Source organism: Rissa tridactyla, chromosome 7 (assembly GCF_028500815.1).
Source record: "Rissa tridactyla isolate bRisTri1 chromosome 7, bRisTri1.patW.cur.20221130, whole genome shotgun sequence".
Classification (NCBI taxonomy): domain Eukaryota; kingdom Metazoa; phylum Chordata; class Aves; order Charadriiformes; family Laridae; genus Rissa; species Rissa tridactyla.
The window spans coordinates 27,695,030-27,715,109 of record NC_071472.1 but is presented as its reverse complement, the minus strand read 5'-3'; the positions used below and the strand labels follow the sequence as shown (position 1 = coordinate 27,715,109).

General features: G+C 41.2%; 1 protein-coding gene across 1 annotated transcript in view; it reads left to right on the top strand.

Moving 5' to 3' along the window:
• Nucleotides 1–20,080, top strand: part of PDE11A (phosphodiesterase 11A) — a 144,581-nt gene that overhangs the window by 96,588 nt on the left and 27,913 nt on the right. Inside the window, exons 11-14 of the mRNA XM_054209726.1 lie at nucleotides 10,352–10,498; nucleotides 10,604–10,711; nucleotides 15,904–16,013; nucleotides 19,025–19,115. Coding sequence (XP_054065701.1) covers nucleotides 10,352–10,498; nucleotides 10,604–10,711; nucleotides 15,904–16,013; nucleotides 19,025–19,115 — 456 coding nt within the window. The remainder of the gene's footprint in view (nucleotides 1–10,351; nucleotides 10,499–10,603; nucleotides 10,712–15,903; nucleotides 16,014–19,024; nucleotides 19,116–20,080) is intronic.

Genomic DNA, 20,080 nt, shown 5'->3' with positions numbered 1-20,080 from the left:
GCCTTTGTGATCCCCCTGCGCATACGGCATCCTGTTTGGTGTGCTTAAATGTAACTCAGCTAACCCTGCTCTCTGCGCTGCCATGCAGCAGCCGGTGTTTTGTCCCAGGCATACAACGAGGTTATGGGCACACACAAAAAAACGCACCTCAAACCAGCAAAAACCTTACATTTATGGCCTTCATAAACTCTACTGTTAAACAGATTCCAGGTATCTACTTGTGTTATCTGCGCTTTCCCTGGACGAGAGCCGTTGCTGTGGGTGGTGGGGAGGAAAGGTTTTAGGTGGCATAACGACAGCAACACCACGACAAGTTGTGGCAAGACGTGGCCCGTGGGCAGCACCTGCCCCAGCATCACATGGCGGCCACCTAGGGAAGACCTCGGTGAGCTGGGTGCTGTGTGGCACAGCAGTGCGGGGTCCTGTATCCAGCTCCTCACCTGGCTCGTTTCTCACCTCTCTGCACTGCACGTGTGCTGCCTCTCCGAGTCAGTGGTGGCGGAGGTATTTGTGCCCCGCAGCTTTGTGCCAGGCGAGGACAATCCTCAGTCCCTAACAGTCATGCAGACAGATCTCTTCCCTAATACTCCTACCCCTGCAGCTGATGCAGCACTGTCGAAGCGTAGGATATAGATGTTGTATTCAGAACATTAATTTGGCAGATGCAAGGTGTCTGGGAGAGAAGGAACAGTTACATCAGTCAAATATCATAAGTGTGTTTTCATAGGCATCAGTTAACGTGTATCATAAGGCCTTCATTAACCTCGTGAATGGTGAGAAACAACTATTTATGGCTGTGTTGTAGCCTTTCACCCCTAAGTAGTGATAGATGAAAGCAACTTTTGTTTAAAGAAAACTTATAAAGCTAGTAAGATATAGGTAGTATGTAAAGAGCTAAATAAACACAAGATTTAAGTGCCTATTTTTGTTGAAAGAGCAGAATCTGTACCTTTTATTTGTTCTCCGAAAAAGTGATTAGGCTGCGAGTTGTGTCTGAACCAGAGCTCTGTGATGCTGTGTGGGCTGGGTGCTCAGGCTTTCTTGCTTGGGGTGCTCTGTGGGATGAAGGGTGCTGTGGAGGATGTACGTTCTGCGGCGGGGAGAGGAGTTGGGCTCTGTGTTCGCAGTGGGCCCTGCAGCAGCCTCACACAGGATGACCCTCTTGGCTTGTCAAACTGTAGCAAGATGGGGTTTAGTTTGGGTTTGGTTGTTTGGGTTTTTTTTGGAGGATGCTCTTTTGGGCCAGTCCCAAGTGCTTCTAGGGAGTGATTTATGGATTCAGAATAGGATGGGTGGATTTCTTTTAAACCTGCAATCAGAACTTGATGAAAACTAAGGAAAAAAGGACGAAGATAAAGTATCTTTTAAGGATAATTACTGCAAGTTTCCCCTATAGCTCTTCTGTAAATGTATGTTGTAAGTTTGGAGGTGTTTTCAATGTTATTTATTGTCTACCTGACAACATTCAGCTATAGCTGTCAGTCCAGCAGATCTGAAATAGGACTTTCCCTCCAGTGGAGCTGTAACCTGTTCATATATTTGCATAACTTTCACCACCAGTCACTCTACTGCCAGCCTGATTTGTCGCAGGAGCTCAGAAAGAAAATTTTGGTGGCCAGCAGGAGCACTATCCAGTGCCATTGCTGTGCACTCCCACAGCACCATCACGGCCCCACGGTGGCACGCCACCAGTGGTCCTGCAGATTGGCTTGGGTGCAGTGACTGCTGCTGGAGTACACTGGGATAGAAAATAGCGTAATACCAGTGTATACGCTACTGTGGCACTGGTGAGGGTTTTGAGGTTTTATTGTTGTGCTTTTTTTATTTATTTTAATTTTTTTTAGCATCTCTTCTTGACACCTTCACTTCTTTCTCTCTCACGCGCTCTCTCACACCATGTGTCTAACTGGGAGCTGCAGGGCACAATTTGGGCTGTTTGCCACTAAAAGAGCCAGTTCCTCCCTGTGCATTCACGTCGTGTTGTCTGTGACCCTGTTTCCTCCACCCTTAATCAGGTTTTTTGTCTTCTGAGTCTTCAAGAAAGCAGCTAGAGCCTTCCCTCCCCTTCCTAGGTAGGCTTGTGGAGAAGTCCGCCTTGTATCCCTCTTCCCACACCCTCCTAAATTTATAGGCATGGAGTGGGTCAGTCTGCGTTACCCATTCTGCTCTTCGTGGGAGCAACAAAGCTGACTCTCTGCCTACCAGACCCAAGGAAGGCTGGTGTGGGAAATGGCAGCCCACATGCCTGACACTTTTGTATCACGGAGAAATACTTGCCCTAGGTTTGCTGCTTGTGTGTGTTTAAAATTCTGGGACGGAGACTGAATAGACCCTTTTGTATGAGTTTCTCATCTGCACCAATGGTCATAAAAAGTCGACAGTTGCTAGCCTGTAGTATGTGACACACTGGTTTTTTCCTAATCACCATAAGCCAAAAGGACGTGAACACTCCCCTGCGCGCCTTGGGAGATCATTGTGTCGGATGTGCATGCCCTGTAAAACTCCAGTCCTAGGCTGCTGTGGTTATGGACTTTGGCCTTAAGAATAATAGATGCTTTAGACCATTAATTGCTTTTATTTTATGTTGCTGTTCTTTTAAAATAGAAATTTCTTGTTCTTTTTATAGGCTGCCATATATTTTGTTTCTGTGTACTAGGAAACAACTTTAACGTCAAGGATTGATTTTTAGCAACATAAATAATGTATTTTGTGTCTTTTCTATTATGGTTTGTAACAAAATTCTAAATGTAATGTTTTTATTTCTGAAAGTTGTTATTCCTTTTGATGGAATTGGTCCCAATTTCAGAAAGTGGCATGTTTAGAGAGGATTGATTGACTGATCAGAAACATTCTAAATACTTTCAGTTTTTTAGCTAGAATTCTGGGCTTGCCTTTGGAAATAGCATGTGTAATGCTGTAATGACAGATCTTCCCTTGCCCTTTTAAAAATAGAATTGTAAGAAGACAAATCCTTTCCTCAGGCACATATAGCTTTATACCAAAAGCAGAAAGCAAATATCATATTTTTGTCCTAAGCCTACAGTGCATGATAATAAAAAAAATCCTAGATGCTATATTTGATAGTCATATATTGCTTAATGGCTACTTTTCTTGTTCTAATAGAAGCAGCAGAATAATTAGCTTTCTGAATGCCACGAAGTTTCTCTTTTAACTAAGCAAATACCAGTATTCATACTAAGCAGCAGTTACGTTTGGTAAATGGTTAAACCAAATATAACTGTGAAACAAGACTAAATGCAACTTTCTGCATTCCACATATCATGTCTAAATTAAATGTCACACTGTTAATTTGCCAGTTGACGATGAAGCAGTGTGCAGCACGCATACATGCTTCAGCTGCAGATTTTGAAGCTGGATTGCAATTGAAGCTGGATGCAAGAGCAGCATTTTTCTCAGATGTGAAACTTTGACTAAAACAATGAATGACCTTTTCCAGCAAAGGGCTGAGACACCTACTGTGGGACTTTGGGCAGTTTGGGCATTTGATTTCACAATTGCAACCCTCTGCTAATCTGCTGGGTTACTCTGAAGAGGTTTAAAATACATAAATTCTGTTCCAGGGACTGTTGATGTCTTTTACATCTGAATAGCTGTTGGAAAAAACATTAACAGAGTCTGGCACACAGAAACAGAGAGTCTGGTAGATGTGATGGTGGCAAAGCACGTTTATATGGCAGCATGAGGTCTCCTTATCTCATGTTTCGTCCAACTGCATTCAGATGAGTCCAAATCCCCACTCCTACCTTATTCCAGTCTCCAGTTTTTGTTATTTGAGTATCCATTCATACGGCGACCTCATTCAGAAAATTGGAATTTGGTGAAAGTTGTTGAAGGGCAAATAAAGTTGGGGGTTTTTGGACCCCCCCTTGAGGAGAGGCATTGGGCTGGCTGGTCTTAAGAGCTCCTTTCCAACCCAAATGATTGTGTGATTCTGGGCAATCTCACTCTCGAAGGCAGCAGCAACGCTACTGTGGCAATCGCATTAAAAAATCATTAGAATCAAAATCCAGAGGAAAATACACATGCACGCTTTAAGGCTCTTCCACACCCCCTCCCCTTTACTGTAAGTATTGTAAAATTCTCTTTAAATGTTGCTGTCCTGCTTCTGCTGCGGTTGGTCATTGGAAAAGAGGTGCTAACTCAGCATCGTGAAGGGCAGAGAGACACCATCCCTAGTCTGCAGTAACAGATGGAGGCCTTTAAAGGCCGGGTTGCTCTGGGCATTAAAACATCCCTGAGCTGAAACATTTGATTCTTTCCTCTTTGTAGAGAGTGAGAAATGTGTCAGACTAGAACATAACAGGCTTTGGTCTTCCATGGCTACGAAGTGCAAAATTTGTCCACTCCTGCTAATAACTGACTATAAAGATGCATTTTAAAAGACGCCTCCAGCTATAAATACAAGCAAGTATTTTAGAGGCCTTTATACGTGAAAAGAACCCTTTACAGATAAAAACCTTCACCATCAGAAAATACTGTTTCTAGTACGGCTTGATAGAAGATTAAGTGAGAGATAACAAAGGCTTCGCATTTAAATATTCTTCACTTTGATGCTTTCTGTGCGGGTTTTGATGATCAGCCTTTAAGGTTTTTCAGTTTGTAATCTTCTGAGAGAGATTCTAGGTGAAGAGATACTTGAAAGGGTGGTCTTATTTTTTTGCGTATGTCACGTTGTCTGAAGCTCCAGTTTCACTACAGAGTATAAATGAGATCAGATCCTGACCTGCTGTTGAAATCGTACATGGACTCCTGACTCAAACAGTGCCCCTGGGAGTTAAGAGGAATACGGTATTGTTTTGCCATTCTTTTGTTACATTGGGATATGTATTTCATGGGATATCTTTATATGTCTTGTATGTATTCAATTTTCTTTTTATTTTTCTCTATCAGTCCGGCAGTATTTTCTGATTAGGAAACCTTGCTAACCGTTCCCCGTGTCATTGTCCATAGGGCTGTATAAAAAGTTGACCGTATTCAGTAGTGGAAGTTATTGTTACAGAACAGTTCTGATATGGCATGGGAAAGAAGCTGAGCATACCAAATGGCAGATTGTGCTGGTTTTTTAATTAAAGCCATACTAATATACTTATCGGTAGATTTCAAAATGCTTTCCACACGTAATAAGCAGTGATGTCTTATCCACACAGGTAGTAAAACTGAAGTACAGAGAGTTTAAGCTGACACAGCAATGTAGGATTTCAGTCCAGTGTTTTCTATGCTTAGCTGGACTGCTTCCATGGTAGTGAATGTTCTACAAGGCAAAAGAATGCTTTCTGAAGAACTCACCCATTTCCTTATGTCTGATTTTATCACTTTGTCAAATACGGATATATAAGATTGTAAAAAATATGCTATTAGAAAAGTTAGTGCAAAACCATTTAGTAAGCCTTCCCTGTTGCTCTGTGGAATGATGCTCTGTCAACGCTCTATAGTCCCGCGTTCTTGGTATCAAATGGGATCAAAACCTGTGTTTTCATATAATTTGTAATGCTGGATCAAGTTATTACAATCAGACCCTTGAGCTGTAGGTATCTTCTGTTCAAGAAACTCCTTAAGATGCCTATCAGCCTGTGCCTCCTTGCAGGGCATACGGATGGAATGAGAGGATTATGGCAAGATGAGACAAAAAGTAATTACCACCTTGAAATTGCCCTCTCTCCACCACTGACCCAGACTGCCTCTTAACTAAATTCTGCTATAGGAGAATATTAAATATCCAAATTGCTCTTTCATATTTGTTCCTGACATGATACGTTTTTTCCCTACATAAGGAGTTTTCTCCCTCTGATCATTTTTTAAGCTGGCAGCATGTGACTCGTCTGCTGGTCTCCACTGGCAGCGCATCTGACTAACTGGAATGAGAAGGCTTAAGCTTAGTATAGCTTTCACATACTGAAAACTAGACTTCCAGCTCATGCAGGAAGTTTGGTTTGTAAAACTGTGTGAATCGTTAGGGAAATCTATAAAGTTTCTTCCCTGTTTGGAATTACCGGTAATGTGTTTCCAGATCCTAAAATAGCAGCTGTCAGACCTAGAAGTTATTCAGGACAGGAAGCTTGCCCCCTTTCACCCATCTCCAAGGGATCATTCTCGTGCTATTTATAACTATAAACTGATTTAAAGTTAATTTGTAAGAGGGCATTTAACACTATGCTTTGCATACGTTTTCTCAATAGCAGTATTGGCTGTTATAAAGGTACTAGTGTGGTATATGATGGAAACTGAAAGTAGGATTAAAAGGAAAGCAATTTGCAATAACATTAACCAAGCTGAATGTAAAACCTCTTTCTCATTCAGGAAATATGCTCAATGAGAGCAGCAGAAGTCTCCCCTTTTTCCTTGTGTTGATTAATTGTGATCGCTTCGTTCAGCCCTTACAGTAAAAATGTCATAAAATGCTCTGTGTATATGTGTGTGCATATTATACTGCATTTTTCTGATACACATTTACACAGGATCACATACTGCCCAGAAGAAAAAAGAAGTATGAATGCTTAACTTTATTCTTATCTAGTTACACACTAACAATATGAAGAAACCATTTTATAAAGCTTATGTTTTATATATACTTCTAAAACTGTAAAATAGTTGTCTCCAGCAGCACTAAGGTGTAAGCATCAAATAGTAGCTTTTATTTCAAGTATTTAGCTTTTCAAAGTTTCCCTAAAACTTTGACTCTTTAGTTTCTTAAAGTTTTCCTTCTTAGGTTTTGTTCATCCACAGCAGCCCAAAGACTCATTAATACTGAACCAGAAACGTTATTTTTCTATTCCCATGGGCTGTCATTTACAGTGGCCAGAATTGGGAGTTTATTGTTGGTAGAAGCCACTTTGGTGTTGCGTGTATTTGGAAGTATGGCCCTTTGGCGATGGCCGAGGTAAGGTGAGGTCACTCGTTTCCCAGCTGTTCATGTAGACCAAGCAGGCTGTGAAGGAATTTACATGAGAGCAAAGAGGAAAGGAGAATCTGTCTCCAATCCTGAATTAAGTACAAAGGTGCTTCTCCTCCTTCCTCGATCCATCCCACCCCATCCCATGCACACCTGAGTATGGGGTAGCCACAGACCTTGTCTTTACGCTCATTCCGGGCCATGATGTCCTCTTTTTCAAGCTGCCGACAAATGGTGATAGTTTCCCAGTCTGGTAAGTGCTGTTCGTACTTTATTAGGCAAGACCAGTTGCCTTCCATGTGTTAAGCCCAACTTGTGTTTGTGGTTCCTTTCAAGACAAATTTTTGTTTTAGTAACAAGGGGTATGGAGATATGACCAGAGGAGGCATGTCCGGCTTTAATTTACCATAAGCTCACAGAAGAGTCATGTGAATTTTTCTCAAGGATGAAGAGCGTTGAAATTGCTTGATCTGCAGGGTAAAAAGACTTCAGAGTATAATGTTCTTAATTGCTTTTAGAAAGGGGAAATTGAACTTCAAAACGTTCAAAAGGAAGCAAGCCTTTTAAGTGATTCTAAATCACTGGGGTGCTTTAAAAAATAATTTCACTGTAACTTGAATTTTAATTGCCTGCCCCTTCCTCTTATTGTCATGGTACTTTCATCCCCTCTGTTTTCCTGGAAGAGAGTGTTGTTATTGCTGTTTATTTTAAGAAATCCACTGGAATTTGTCCTGCAGTGCAGCAGAATTTCAGGGATGGATATGTTTTAATATTCTGTATTATGAATATTTTTTATATCTTTGTAATTAAAAAAATGAAGTTTTAATGACTGCTCTCCTATAAACCCTGGACTGCTGCATTCTCAGCATAAGAAGCTGAGGACAGACAATGCCAGGTGCAGCCAGAATGTTGCTGCAGCCACACAACATATCATTTTTTTTAACATTATTCAAATTAGTCTCAACACTCATAATTCTGTTGTTTCCTTTATTGCTGTTGTAAAGCAAATGGTTCTTTTATACAAATGTTATCTCCTGGCTATTAATTCAGCAGTTATTTTGGATTATGGCACTCCTGTTAAATTTAGGAATGTAAAAACTCATAAATATTTAAAAGTTTCAGACTGACGTGGAAGGAAATTGTTTTTGACTTGCTTTGTTAATATCCTGTTGTTCAGTTTGTAATAGATTTGGAATATATTGTTATTTCTCCACTGTTGGACAAAAGGAAAAACCATTTTAGTTGAGCAACTGCTTCAACTGTTCTCCCTTGAACTGTAACAGGCTGGTAAAAGCATTTGTTTCCAGTAAAAAATAACAAGGAAAATATCTGTTTTCCTTTAAGAGGACAAAACCCATGAAAATTTTAATCAGAGCCCACTTCAAAGTTAATGAAAATGTAGCAGTACGTTTGTAAAGAATAGTTTTGATGAAACAATTTCAAGTAGGTCTACTTACAATCAAACTGCTTCTGTTTCAGCATCTTTGCCATTTAAACTTCTCTCTAAGGAACAAACGAGTAAGATGGACAAATGTATTTCTTCCCTCAGAGACATTTTATAGAGAGTGCGTTTACTGCAATGAGTGTATTCATAGACTAAACATTAGTATGCATCTCGAGTATCCCCCAAAGCTCTGAAGAATAACTGAATGATAAAAAAGTCACAATTTTTGTAAGACAGCTGGAGGTTTGGACAATACAGTCTGTGGGCGAGCATTCCTGTTTCGCATCTCCCTGTATTTTCTTTCTCTCTTTACCTCAGAATACGTAGCTTTTCATCCAGATCTTACAGGGTGTTAAGGTGTAACTCCTGTTGGTATCATCCAGAAGTATTTCAAATGTTTCAATAATTATTCAAAAGAAGACGCTGAATTGATTCAACCTGGGTAAGTACACTAGCAGACAAAGCAAGTATGCAGTTAACAGAGCTTACATCTCTGCCTGCATGCTCCAGAGCTGCTTCAGCTGAGTCCTGGGATGACATCTGAGTTGATGGGTTTGTTGTATTTTCTATGTCGGTTAACCTCGCTGGTGTAATGCCATGACTTTTGTGTGGTACTGGCATGCTTTACTGGGTGCTGAACTGAAAAGACTTTCCTTCTAGCTATCAAATAAGTTAACATTGCAATGTTAGTACTATCTTATGGCAGGTTTGCACCATCTTCTCCTACGTGGTACAGCTAAACCACCTTAACCTCTGCATAAAGTAATTATTGTGGTGGCACTTTCCCTTTGGCTAGAAGAAGCTTTTTACATGTCAGTAACTTGTAGTTAGGGTGCAATGTTTCAAAACACAAGTTTTCAAAAAGGAAATTGTGAGATGGTCACATAGAAGCTGTAACTGTGAAGGTGAACTTACAGCTGCATGAACAAATTGGTATTTTGTGCAAGTGAGTAGCTGGATGTGCCACACCAGCTGAGTCCACACGATTTTAACTAATTCAGCATGGTCCAGCTCATGGCCTGTGGGCTGGATCCAGCCCCTTCGCGAGGTTTCTGCCTGACCCATCGCCTTCTCACTGCAGAGGACACGGAACAGATGCTCCTTCAGCAAATGCAGCCTCCTCCACCTGCCCTCTCCAGGGAGATGAGTGGCAAGTCCAAAGGGGCATAAGGAAGGGCAAACAAGCCAGGGAGGGTTGTCAGCACCTCTGCCTGCCTCCCGCAGGTGCTGCCAGTGGCCCAGCCACAACACATCTGTGTGCGCCACTGTATGCATCAGCCAGTCCTGCACACTCACTCCTATGGACTTCTGTGCGTGAAAAAATCCATTCTTCTCATACAAACAGAACAGAAGTCTTCTGTTACATGGACAAAGCAAAATGTTAGGCTTTTGCTGTTGTTTATTGACTTAGGACAGCATCAGCGTGTTGAAAATTATTTTTATTTTACTTTGAAAATTACTTCTGCCAGACGTTGCTTGTATTACTCTTTTTTTGGTTCTATGAATGTGTAGTGAACAGTGTAAAGCAAAGGGCACTTGTATGCTTATGAATGTAAAGGCGTTTGGATGAAGAAATTCTGCAGAGCAGTATATTTACTTTGCATTTCTGAATGGTAGCAATTAAAATTCCCAGCTGCTGGCTGTCCAGATGTTTCATACGTTACAGCACTGTAATTTGCATTGGAATATATTGTGTTACTGCAGTAGCTGTAAAGTGGTCAACTCTCTCAGTCTAAATGCTGTATACGGGCTCCAGTTGGGATGGTGAGCATATTTCCCACTCGTACCAGGTTCTTCTTCCCACTGTTTCCCTGCTCTGTTTGCTTGACATGTTCGTAGTTCTCAGATGAAGACTTTTATTGCTTGGCATTCAAATCAAGCAGTGGGGTGTATTGGCAGGACAGAACTGATGTATGGATGGTTTCTTGTAAGACTGACACGGGAAAAAAGACCCAAGTTTCAAATCAGAAGTTTCCCTTTCCCTTTGGCATTTTCAGGCAGCAAACATCCCTCTGGTGTCAGAGCTTGGCATTGACGATATCCATTTTGATGACTTCTCACTTGATGTGGATGCCATGATTACTGCAGCCCTGCGGATGTTCATGGAACTTGGAATGGTTCAGAAATTTAAAATTGACTATGAGGTAACCATCTGCACTGCAGAGAGATCTGCTGCTTTTGTCTTGGCACTACTCTGTCCGTTTGTACGCGTTTAGTAGCCCTGATACAATTTGTACTTTTCTTTTCAGACGCTGTGTAGGTGGCTTTTGACGGTTCGGAAGAATTATCGAATGGTTTTGTATCACAACTGGAGGCATGCTTTCAATGTCTGCCAGCTAATGTTTGCCATGTTAACTGTAAGTATCCAGCTACAGACACAATCCCGTAAGAGCTTTTACTGCCACGTTGCCTCACACGTCTAAACATTTTCCAACATTTGATTTCTTTTCTAGTTATTATGATATTCATTTCCAATAGAAATGCAAATAGAATTAGGTTATTCGACTTAAGGCGGCATGTATTTGGCAAAACCTTATAGTGTTTTAGTGACAGCGATATCACAGGCACATTAAAGTGACTGAAAACAGATGGCAGTCTTGGAGTGAGCTTGTTATTATAGTTCTTGATCTTAAAAAAAATGTTTTTCTTTTGGAACTCTTTGATTTGACATTTATTTCAAACTCTTAAATTGAGAAGTACAAAACCAAGGAAGATTAGAATCCCAGAAGTATTTATTAAGTTGATATTTATTACCTTCTTATGCAGCTTCATCTAAATAGCTGTAGAAGGTGTTGCCTTAAAACATTTTAAGATTATCTTCCAACATAGTGATCTAAGTGAATCTTGTGTCTCCTTGGACACTGCAACACCTTCTGGGTTTCAGTAACCTGTATCTCCATCAGTACCAGTAACTCCTCTCAGCATACAAGTAAGTTCTGTTGGAAGTAGCACTGCTCTTGCGCGTTCTCTCTCCCTACCCCACAGCAGCCTTCCTGTGTGAGATAAGCCATGCTTGGGTAGTTCATTCTTGTATCAACAAAAAGCTTGGTGGTCCTGGATGTTTAGCATTCTGGTTAATATGGCAAAAGAGAACCAACATGTCTGTGTCCACACAAAACTTTCCGCTATACTTTACATTTTGGGTTTGCCTTATCTCCAGATAAAACTAAGAATTCAGATTTTTCCATTTTTATTTCATGTTTGGTTTTAATAGCCAGAGTAATCATCTATTGTGAACCTTAAAGTGGTCATATTAATAGCATTTGTGCAAGTACTTATTTATCTGGGATAACATGTGCTTGTTCCCTGATTTTTAATCACTGAATGTTCTCATCACTGGCCGGTCTCTGTGGTGTGGTTGGCATCTGGAGCCTGTGTGCAGAGGCGGAGACTCCACAGCCTGTGCCATTCGCCACACAGGTCAGCGCCGTGTTACACGGACTTGTGACAGTCGGTGGCCTGTTTCCTGCTCACAGGGCACAGCTGTCTCGTGCATGGGTTTCCAGATCTCCTTCTCCGTTTGGCATCGTCTCTGTGGCAGAACTTTGTGTCAGGGGCAAAAAAAAAAGTATGACATCCTCCAGCAGGTGGATGTTGGTCTAGCGCTAGGTCCGTCCCAGCTATGTGGGTTTGTTTCTGTGAGCACGTACGGAGGCGTAGCAAAGCTGCACTGTACACCGTGAGACAAAGGAAATGGAGACATTCAGCAAGAGAGAAAGGTCACCTCTTCTCCTGGGCGTGAAGCTGATCAGCTGAGCAGAATTAACATTATTTCAGCGGGCACTTCCTGATGAACTCTAATGAAATCTTGTGGTAATGTGTGGGCATTGGCCGTTTTTGAAGTTTTGTAAACTTGACATGCCTTTTTTTTTTTTTTTTCAGTTATAGAAAAATGAAAAGCTTTTTACTCTGAGGAGTAAGGGCAAAGCCAGGCAGCACCGTTCAGCTGGGAATTACAATAATTTCTGCCAAACGCTGCCAGGGCGTGAGGAGCCCTCAAACCTCACCCTGAGGACCTCTAGGTGGAGCTCCGAGGCCGGGTTTTCGGCAGGCTCTTCTTTCGGTGGGAAACACTCTCTCCCACCAGGCATCTCCATCTCAGCTAGCGGTGACTGCATTGGCAGCCAGCAGGGAGAAAGCAGATCCCTGCTGCTTCCACAGCCAGCAGCAAGCCTGCGAGGCCTCAACCATAAACTGCTTTGACCGTGGCTCTCAAAGCAAAATTTCAGGATCCTTTTAGCAGACAGCACAGGGATGCAACTGTCTGTGGGAGGGAGGGCATCTGGAATATTCAAGCCAGGCTCATTTCACTGCCCACACTCCTCGTGATAAACCAAGTGAGCAATTCCACGTGCAGGGCTGGATGCGTGTGCCCACGGCATTGGACTCGGTCCGCATCCCACCCTGCTTGGCTGTGGTTCTGGCTGAGAACAGAGTAAATCCAGTGTGTTTGATCCGCTTGGGCTGCTCTCCCTTCCAGAGATACAAAGACTGATGTTGTGGAAAAAAAACACAAAGTAGAGGCTCAATAGACTATAGCACAAGGCTTGCTCTTACTGCATTTGTCTTGGGGGAACCATCGGGGTTAGTATGTGCCTTGTTTTTCACTTGCAAAAAGGGGAAGATTCTTTGACCACCAGAGAGGGGCTCTCATGGTCAAGGTGGCACTGCTTTGTGCAGTTATTGCACCTTATTCCTGGTTTCTCCGTGACCGTCAGCAGTATTGACGGCACCACAAATATAAACCAACAGGTCTATTTTGGGGTGTCTTCAGATAGGAATGTCTAATTTGTAACGCGGTAGCCGCTAATGGCCCAACCATGCTCCCACTGAACGCAGAAGGAAAATTCAGCTGGGTTGAACAAGCCAAACAACAGAAATCCAAAAAAGCTTAAACCAGTTTTTTCACTCCTGGGTCAGCCTTCTGCATATCTAAGGTATGTTCCTGTATATCTGTGTGTTTTCCCTCTCTGGTTAGACACTGAACAGTTACAAGCCCAGTCCTGCGAGCCACGCTTCTGTATTTCAGACTCACCCAAATATTCCAAAGACAAGCACTGAAGCAAGACTGCTCCTGCGAGCTAGGGATGTCACACGAGAGCAGGATCAAGCCCAAGCTTCATTATCAATGCTTTTGCTTAACACAGTTCACATTGATACTAATTTCGAAAAGTAAAAATGAACAAGTAAGCAATACAAAATTAAAATCCCATCTGGTGTGCTAATAATGAAACATAGAAACATGGGACAAGGTATAATGAATGCAATTCATTTCCTCACATGAAAGAATGACCTCCATAATTCACTGGAGACTCTGCCACTCATGAGTTATGGGTCATTCCTTTTCTGGTGAAAATAAATTTTACTGCACCGTCGTCTATAGCCATGTATTTTTTCTCTCTGTGTAAATTAAAAAAATGGGGAAATGTAATCCTCTATTTTGTTGCGTTATGTTCAAAGCAGATATGCCCTTACCGTAACATTGTTTTAAATGAAATGGTTTTTATTGAGTGAAATACGCTATATTTCTCGTATATTTGATGACAAGACTTTTGATTAAATGAAATGTTGCATTTATTTTTGAGATACTGCTACTGTTAATAAATTCCTTAATCAGCTTTCCTGCATTTGCAATACAGGTTGAATCCTTGAGTTTAATCAAAGCTTGTGTTATGCTAAAGAATATTTACTACAGCATCAATTTTATATTATAAAACTTCTATTTTAAGTTGTTTTAACTTAGACATGAACATTTGCTCTAGATTGAAACTTGACACGTGGCATGTTGTCAGTTACAAACCTATTTTTAATCCCTTTTTTTTTCTTATAAGAACAATGTTTAAAAAATAAAAAGAGAAAACACTGTTTTTTAGAGAATTTCCTCTGCCTGGGTAGCTGTTACTGAAATTAAAAAAAAGCAATGCCACTAGAATTCAGGAGAATTTCTTTCATAATATTCAAGTTACTCTGTGCACCAGTGGATTCTATGCAAAAGCAATCTTTTTTCCTCATGTTTGATCATCTTTTCTGATATGTAAACTTCGAGCTCAATTATAAAGCTTTTGTATCAAGTCCTGTGCTTCCTCAGTTCCCACTGAAATGCATTCCGGAGCACCCTGGGGAGCTTGGCTCCCTGTGCTGCCTAAAAATTAACTGCAGCCACGTTTCAGACTGTGAAAACAGAGGCTATTTGGATTTGAACGTGCATTTATTTAAGTAGAATTTGCAGTCTTCAGGGTGAATAGCAAAGCTTTGACGTGGTATTGCAGCAATTGACTGGCATTTCTGAGCAGGCTGTAAGTTCCTACCAGGTAAGAACATCAAGTCCCACAGATATTCAGTCTTTGTATCACTTAATCCTCTTCTTGCTGGTGCGTGAAATTATGGCCTGTTGAAAATCAATGGAATTCAGAATTTCTTACACACTGTTAGTGTTCAGCCTTGGTTTGGTCCTCCAATGTAAATATATTTTATATTCCTTTTAAATAATCTCCTTTCATACTAAGTAGATTGTGTGGCTAATTGAGGAGCGTTGTTGGAGGCTGGCACTGTGGAGGGACAAGCGTTAGGATTTTCCAGCTCAGCCAGCCATTTTTGCAGGCGATATGCCCTTATGCTTCTGAAGAGTTGAAGACCCAGGTTGTTTCTCCCATGGGTAAGATGCGCGGCACCAGAGAGGTGGCATCCCACGCAGGCTCCAGCACCAGTCCAGACAGGATCTGTTCAGGATGCTTGAGGTCAGCAGTAACAGTAGTATTTATTTTTTGACATGAGGCAGTTCAGGCAGGAAAACTGCTATGGCAAGTATCCCTGAGGAGAAGTGCTCTGGCAAAAAAAAAAAACGTTTCTAGGATCAGCTCGTTCATTCACATAGGTATACCTGGTCTGAGCTGCTCATGCGGAATTTCAATACATCAGTTTTCAAAATTCTCTCCCAAATTTAAGTGGATATCCACAGCAGAAATATGCCATTTGAGACATTTCCTTTAAATGATGCCGCTTTGTTTCATGTGTCCCAGATAACAAATCTCTTCATAGTTCCTAACAGTTCCATAGAGTGTATTTTAGCTGGCTTCTTTCCTAGGTCTTTTGATCTAACATCTTGGCTGTCTCTTGTCAGTGGGGATTGACTAAGATGGTCACCTCAGGATTGAAGAAATCTGTCTAAGTACTTCTCTGAACAATAATTTCAAAATGGAATCAATTTTGTTTTGTATTTCTCTGATATGTAATTCCAGTTCCTGTCTTAGTGTGTAGTTATTGGTGTTTGTTTTTCAGCTCTTTTTGCCTTCTGTGCCTCATGGGTAGTGGAGAAATGGCAGGCTGGAAATGCAACAGAGAGATAATAACAGATCACTCCAAGGACGTTATCTATTCTGCTAACCATGTAACATACAGCAGGGAATATAATATGACAATAAAGCATTTATCTTCTCCTTACTGAAACGTTCATGGTATCAAAACAAAGTTGACTGTTGCTCGATGGACTAACATTACTTATCCCTTTTGCTACTGATACTTACAGCTGCTATTTTTTTTCTGCTCTCAGACTGCAGGATTTCAGGAGATTCTGACTGAAATTGAAATTTTAGCTTTGATTGTGGGATGTTTATGTCATGACCTTGACCACAGGGGAACCAACAATGCCTTCCAAGCCAAGTAAGTCTTCTAATTCTTATTACTTTAATTTGTTTTTCTTCCACAGAAGAGCAAAAGGTGAGCAGGAAAAAGAATGAAGCATTAATTTCAGGCCTCCTAGGCCAAGGCCAAGCATTCTTATTCTTGTTTTTAGTGAGGGACTATCCATCTTTATCATTCTCTGTTCTTTTGGGTAATTGCTGGCTTGTCCTTTGTATCAGGCTGTTGATTGGGTTACCCCTGGTGAACTGACACTGCATATTGAAACGTGGTGCCAAAACTTGATGTTCTTTTCAGGCTCAGGTATTACTGATTCTGGTATTCAACCCAGGAAACACTGAAACTGTTTATCTGGATTGTTCTTGCTGGCTGGAATGCATGACGTTAAGCAAAACCTTGTTCAGCTATTAAGAAAAGAAAATAGGTAAAACTGAAATCATGGTTTTGCAAAAGCATTCACACCAGTGTAGGCAAGCATACATAAAGTAATTCCTACCTTATGAAGTATGAAACCGTTGGCATCATGCTGGAGCTCTGATGCAGCGGGTGGCTGGAGTAGTTGCCTCACCACATACCCGTCAGTTGTGGAGCACACACGGTCCCTGGCCTTAGAAATGCTTCCTCCCTGACCTACCCCATGCGCCAGAGCACACAGAGCCCATTCGGAGACAGGCTGCAGTGGGCAGGGCTGGGCTGGCAACGGTCAGTACCCACCAAAACACCAAACTGGATCGCGAAGGCAGATTCTTACACCACCTATGTGAAAGCTTGCTCTCCAGACCGTTTTCAATTCTAAAATTGAATTTTATTCTATTCAAAGTGCTTAGGACCTGATTCGGCAGGCCTGAATTGCGTATATTTTTACTATCTGGGCTGCTGCCTCAGACACACTAAGGTAAAAGCAGGTTTGTGGAAGGTTTGAGGGTATTTCTTCTTACTGTAATGGTAAAGGAACTCCCTTGACCAAGGTCAAACTGAGAACAGGGGGAGACAACGCAAAATGTCCCTGACAACATCCTGGCCAAGCTGTGAAATAAAGCTGTCAGACACAGAGACTCCTCCAAATCCTGTGCTGTTTTCTCAACTCCCCAGGTCCTCTACAGCCAGAATATGAGACCGTGAGGCTCTCTTTGTCCTGCAGGTCCCAGCATGCATTTGCAGCTTTGTCTGTTCTGCATTACTGCTAATCCTCCAGCGTGACAGGGAAGTGGTTAGATGGTTACCCAAAGATATTTGAAAGCCAGGGTGATGTTGTATTATCCTATTTTGTCCTACCTTGTGCAGAAATACTGCGCTGTAGCGTGTGTATGCACGGGCTGCTGCATTTCTAGGGGTGAGTTGCCTCAGTGAACATCACTCAAACTGATGTTTCTGATGTTCGCTAAGCTGCCATTTCCTGAGCTATTGGAGTTGCCGTACAGTCTCAATGAAACAATGACACTGTCTGGATTTTCAATCACCATAGCAAGGAAAATCAATTGCAGTGCTCGAAAGACAGAGCTCATGGTGCAAAGGTTACCAAGCACTGCTAGGTGCCTTTTTGCAGCTGAGTCTTGAAGAGAATCAAAAAGGAGGAGACAAATGAGAAGGAAGCTCAGCTGGTTGACGTTTATCTTCCTAATTTACAAAAACGAGACCTAAGATTTACATCCTGACTCTGATTAAGTTAACGGCTTCTCCAGCATAACGTTACACGACAGTATCTCGTGTGCGGAGGGATGGCTGAGCTAAAGGTAGTGCTTTCAGCATTAGGCTGCCATCACTTATACTTGTTGTTTGACAACGGAGCACAAAGAGGAGGCTACCATTTTACGACCCCATAAAGAAATTGCTGAAGACATTTAACAAAAGACAAACATTACCACACGTGTATAAAACATCCCTGAAAACAGAAGCTGTAGTTTTCCTAACAGCAGCTATGATTTATTCCTCTAACCTGACTTATAAATTTAAGCATCACATTTTCCTATTTTATCTTCAACGTTCAATGCTGCTTTTCTGTGTGATGAAAGTTCAAGAGGTATATGATGGAGGCAGTATCACAGTTGTCTGAAATGGCTCTGTTATATATCTCAACACCACGTTCTCTAGGGATGATGTTTCCTGGACATCCTTCTCTCTAATATAGCTGCTTCTGATAATTAGATAATGGTATGGCGCAGTTTTATAGTATACGCTCCTAGGAGACTCTTTGTCTCTAGCCTAATCTCTAATTCTCATTTCTTTGGAAAGAAAACCCTTCTTGTCACTTTAGACTGGGTCCCAGAAGTGAAGTAATGGTGAACAGTAACTGTTCTGACAATCCAGTCCCGTTCTCTGCACCTCCCAACAAGTCACAATTTTATAATTGTGTTCCGCAGATTTTTGTTCTTTAAACTTAGAAAACCCACCTGCTCTGTGCAGTTTGAAGATAATTTTTTTTTTAGACAATAAGCGTGATGAGAAAATACATTCTAGAGAAATGCTAAACTTTACTTTTACATTCACTGCTCTCACCTGTGTTTTTTTTGTTTACCTTAGTATTTTAAGTGCATTGTTTTACAGACAGACAGAACCTCACTGTGTTTGCAGTTGGGTTTTTGTTGTTGTGGATTTGTGGGGGGGTTTTTGTTTTTGTTTTTTACGAGTTTGTAAGCACCCATTGTAAGCCATTGTGGTTACATCTATTAAGAATTAAAAACAAAAAGTAGTAACAGAACAGCTGGACCCAGCTCAAGGATGTTACTGTTTGTCTTGACTGCACAGTGGTGCGCCTGTGCTGTTGCATCACTGAGGCACTTTAAAAGTTGCGTTACAAAATTTCACATGGTTCCAGGAAAATCTTTAGTCAGCTGATGATTTAGCAAGGTCTGGAACATAAATGCCTTGTATCGGGCTATAAATTTGCATTTTGATCTTGTCAGATACCTGAAGTGTGGTTGCTGAAATGGAGAGGGAGAGCGCAGCTACATGCTTTCGTTACTAAATTGTCTCTGAAACTTGCTGCGTAAGCAGACGAGAGGTATTTGTTGACTCCCTGTGTTCTGTTTCAGGAGTGGATCAGCCTTAGCTCAGCTCTACGGCACCTCTGCTACCTTGGAGCACCACCATTTCAATCATGCTGTCATGATTCTCCAAAGTGAGGTACAAAAGCATTACTATTAATCTCACTGTAAACTGTTGGGCAGTTTCAGCTGGAGAAAGGAAATACCACACACAGTACCTTCTTAATGCCCTCTCCTTGGGGAATTATTTATTGGTTACCACAAAGGTCACAACTAGCACAAAATTAAACAACTACAAATGCTGATCATAGAGCCCAGAGATTATATTTGTCTCAATCAGCTAAGGGCAAGCAGAACATATCCTAATCATATTGTCAGCTTTTCTCAGTCTTCTTACATATATCCTGCTCGGTGGTTTATAGGTAGAAACAAGCTCTTACCTTTCCGCACAGGTGTTGCATTCAGAGTATCACAGTCATACTTTACTGGACCAGTTTAATTTCTTTGACAGTCTTTCTGTAAACAGTATTTTTATTATGGTTTTCCATAATTTTTTAAAATTATTTAAAAAAAAAATATATCAGTAATATCGTGCTGTCTAGAGTACACTAGCTGCTTTGCAGATACATTTAAAGACATAGTTCTTGCCTAGAATATCTGATGTGCAACAGTATGCAGCATGTAGTCAGTGAGAAAAGTAGGAGGATGGACACGCAATCCTTACAAAACAATGGATGTATTTGCTTAATTTACATAGATAGGTTGTTACAAAATGCATTCAGTATATATAAAACCAAAAATTATGTTCATGCAGCACAATTGGAGACCATATGTTGATCTGCAGTAACTTTTGAAGAGCATCCAGGAATGTCCCGTGATCCCAGACAAATGGGAACAGGATGATGGCTTTAATTCTGTGTGCAGCGCAACAGAGATTAGTCATGGGACTGTGGCTTTACTCTTCAGTTTCTGGATGTTATATTAAAAAAGTAGACATAGGAAAGGAGAGCACCAGCATGAGATTTAAACATCTCAACCTGCTTAGCCTACCTTATCTGCAAGGTGATACTAGGAATTAAATGGCTCCTTGTATTACTAAGGAAA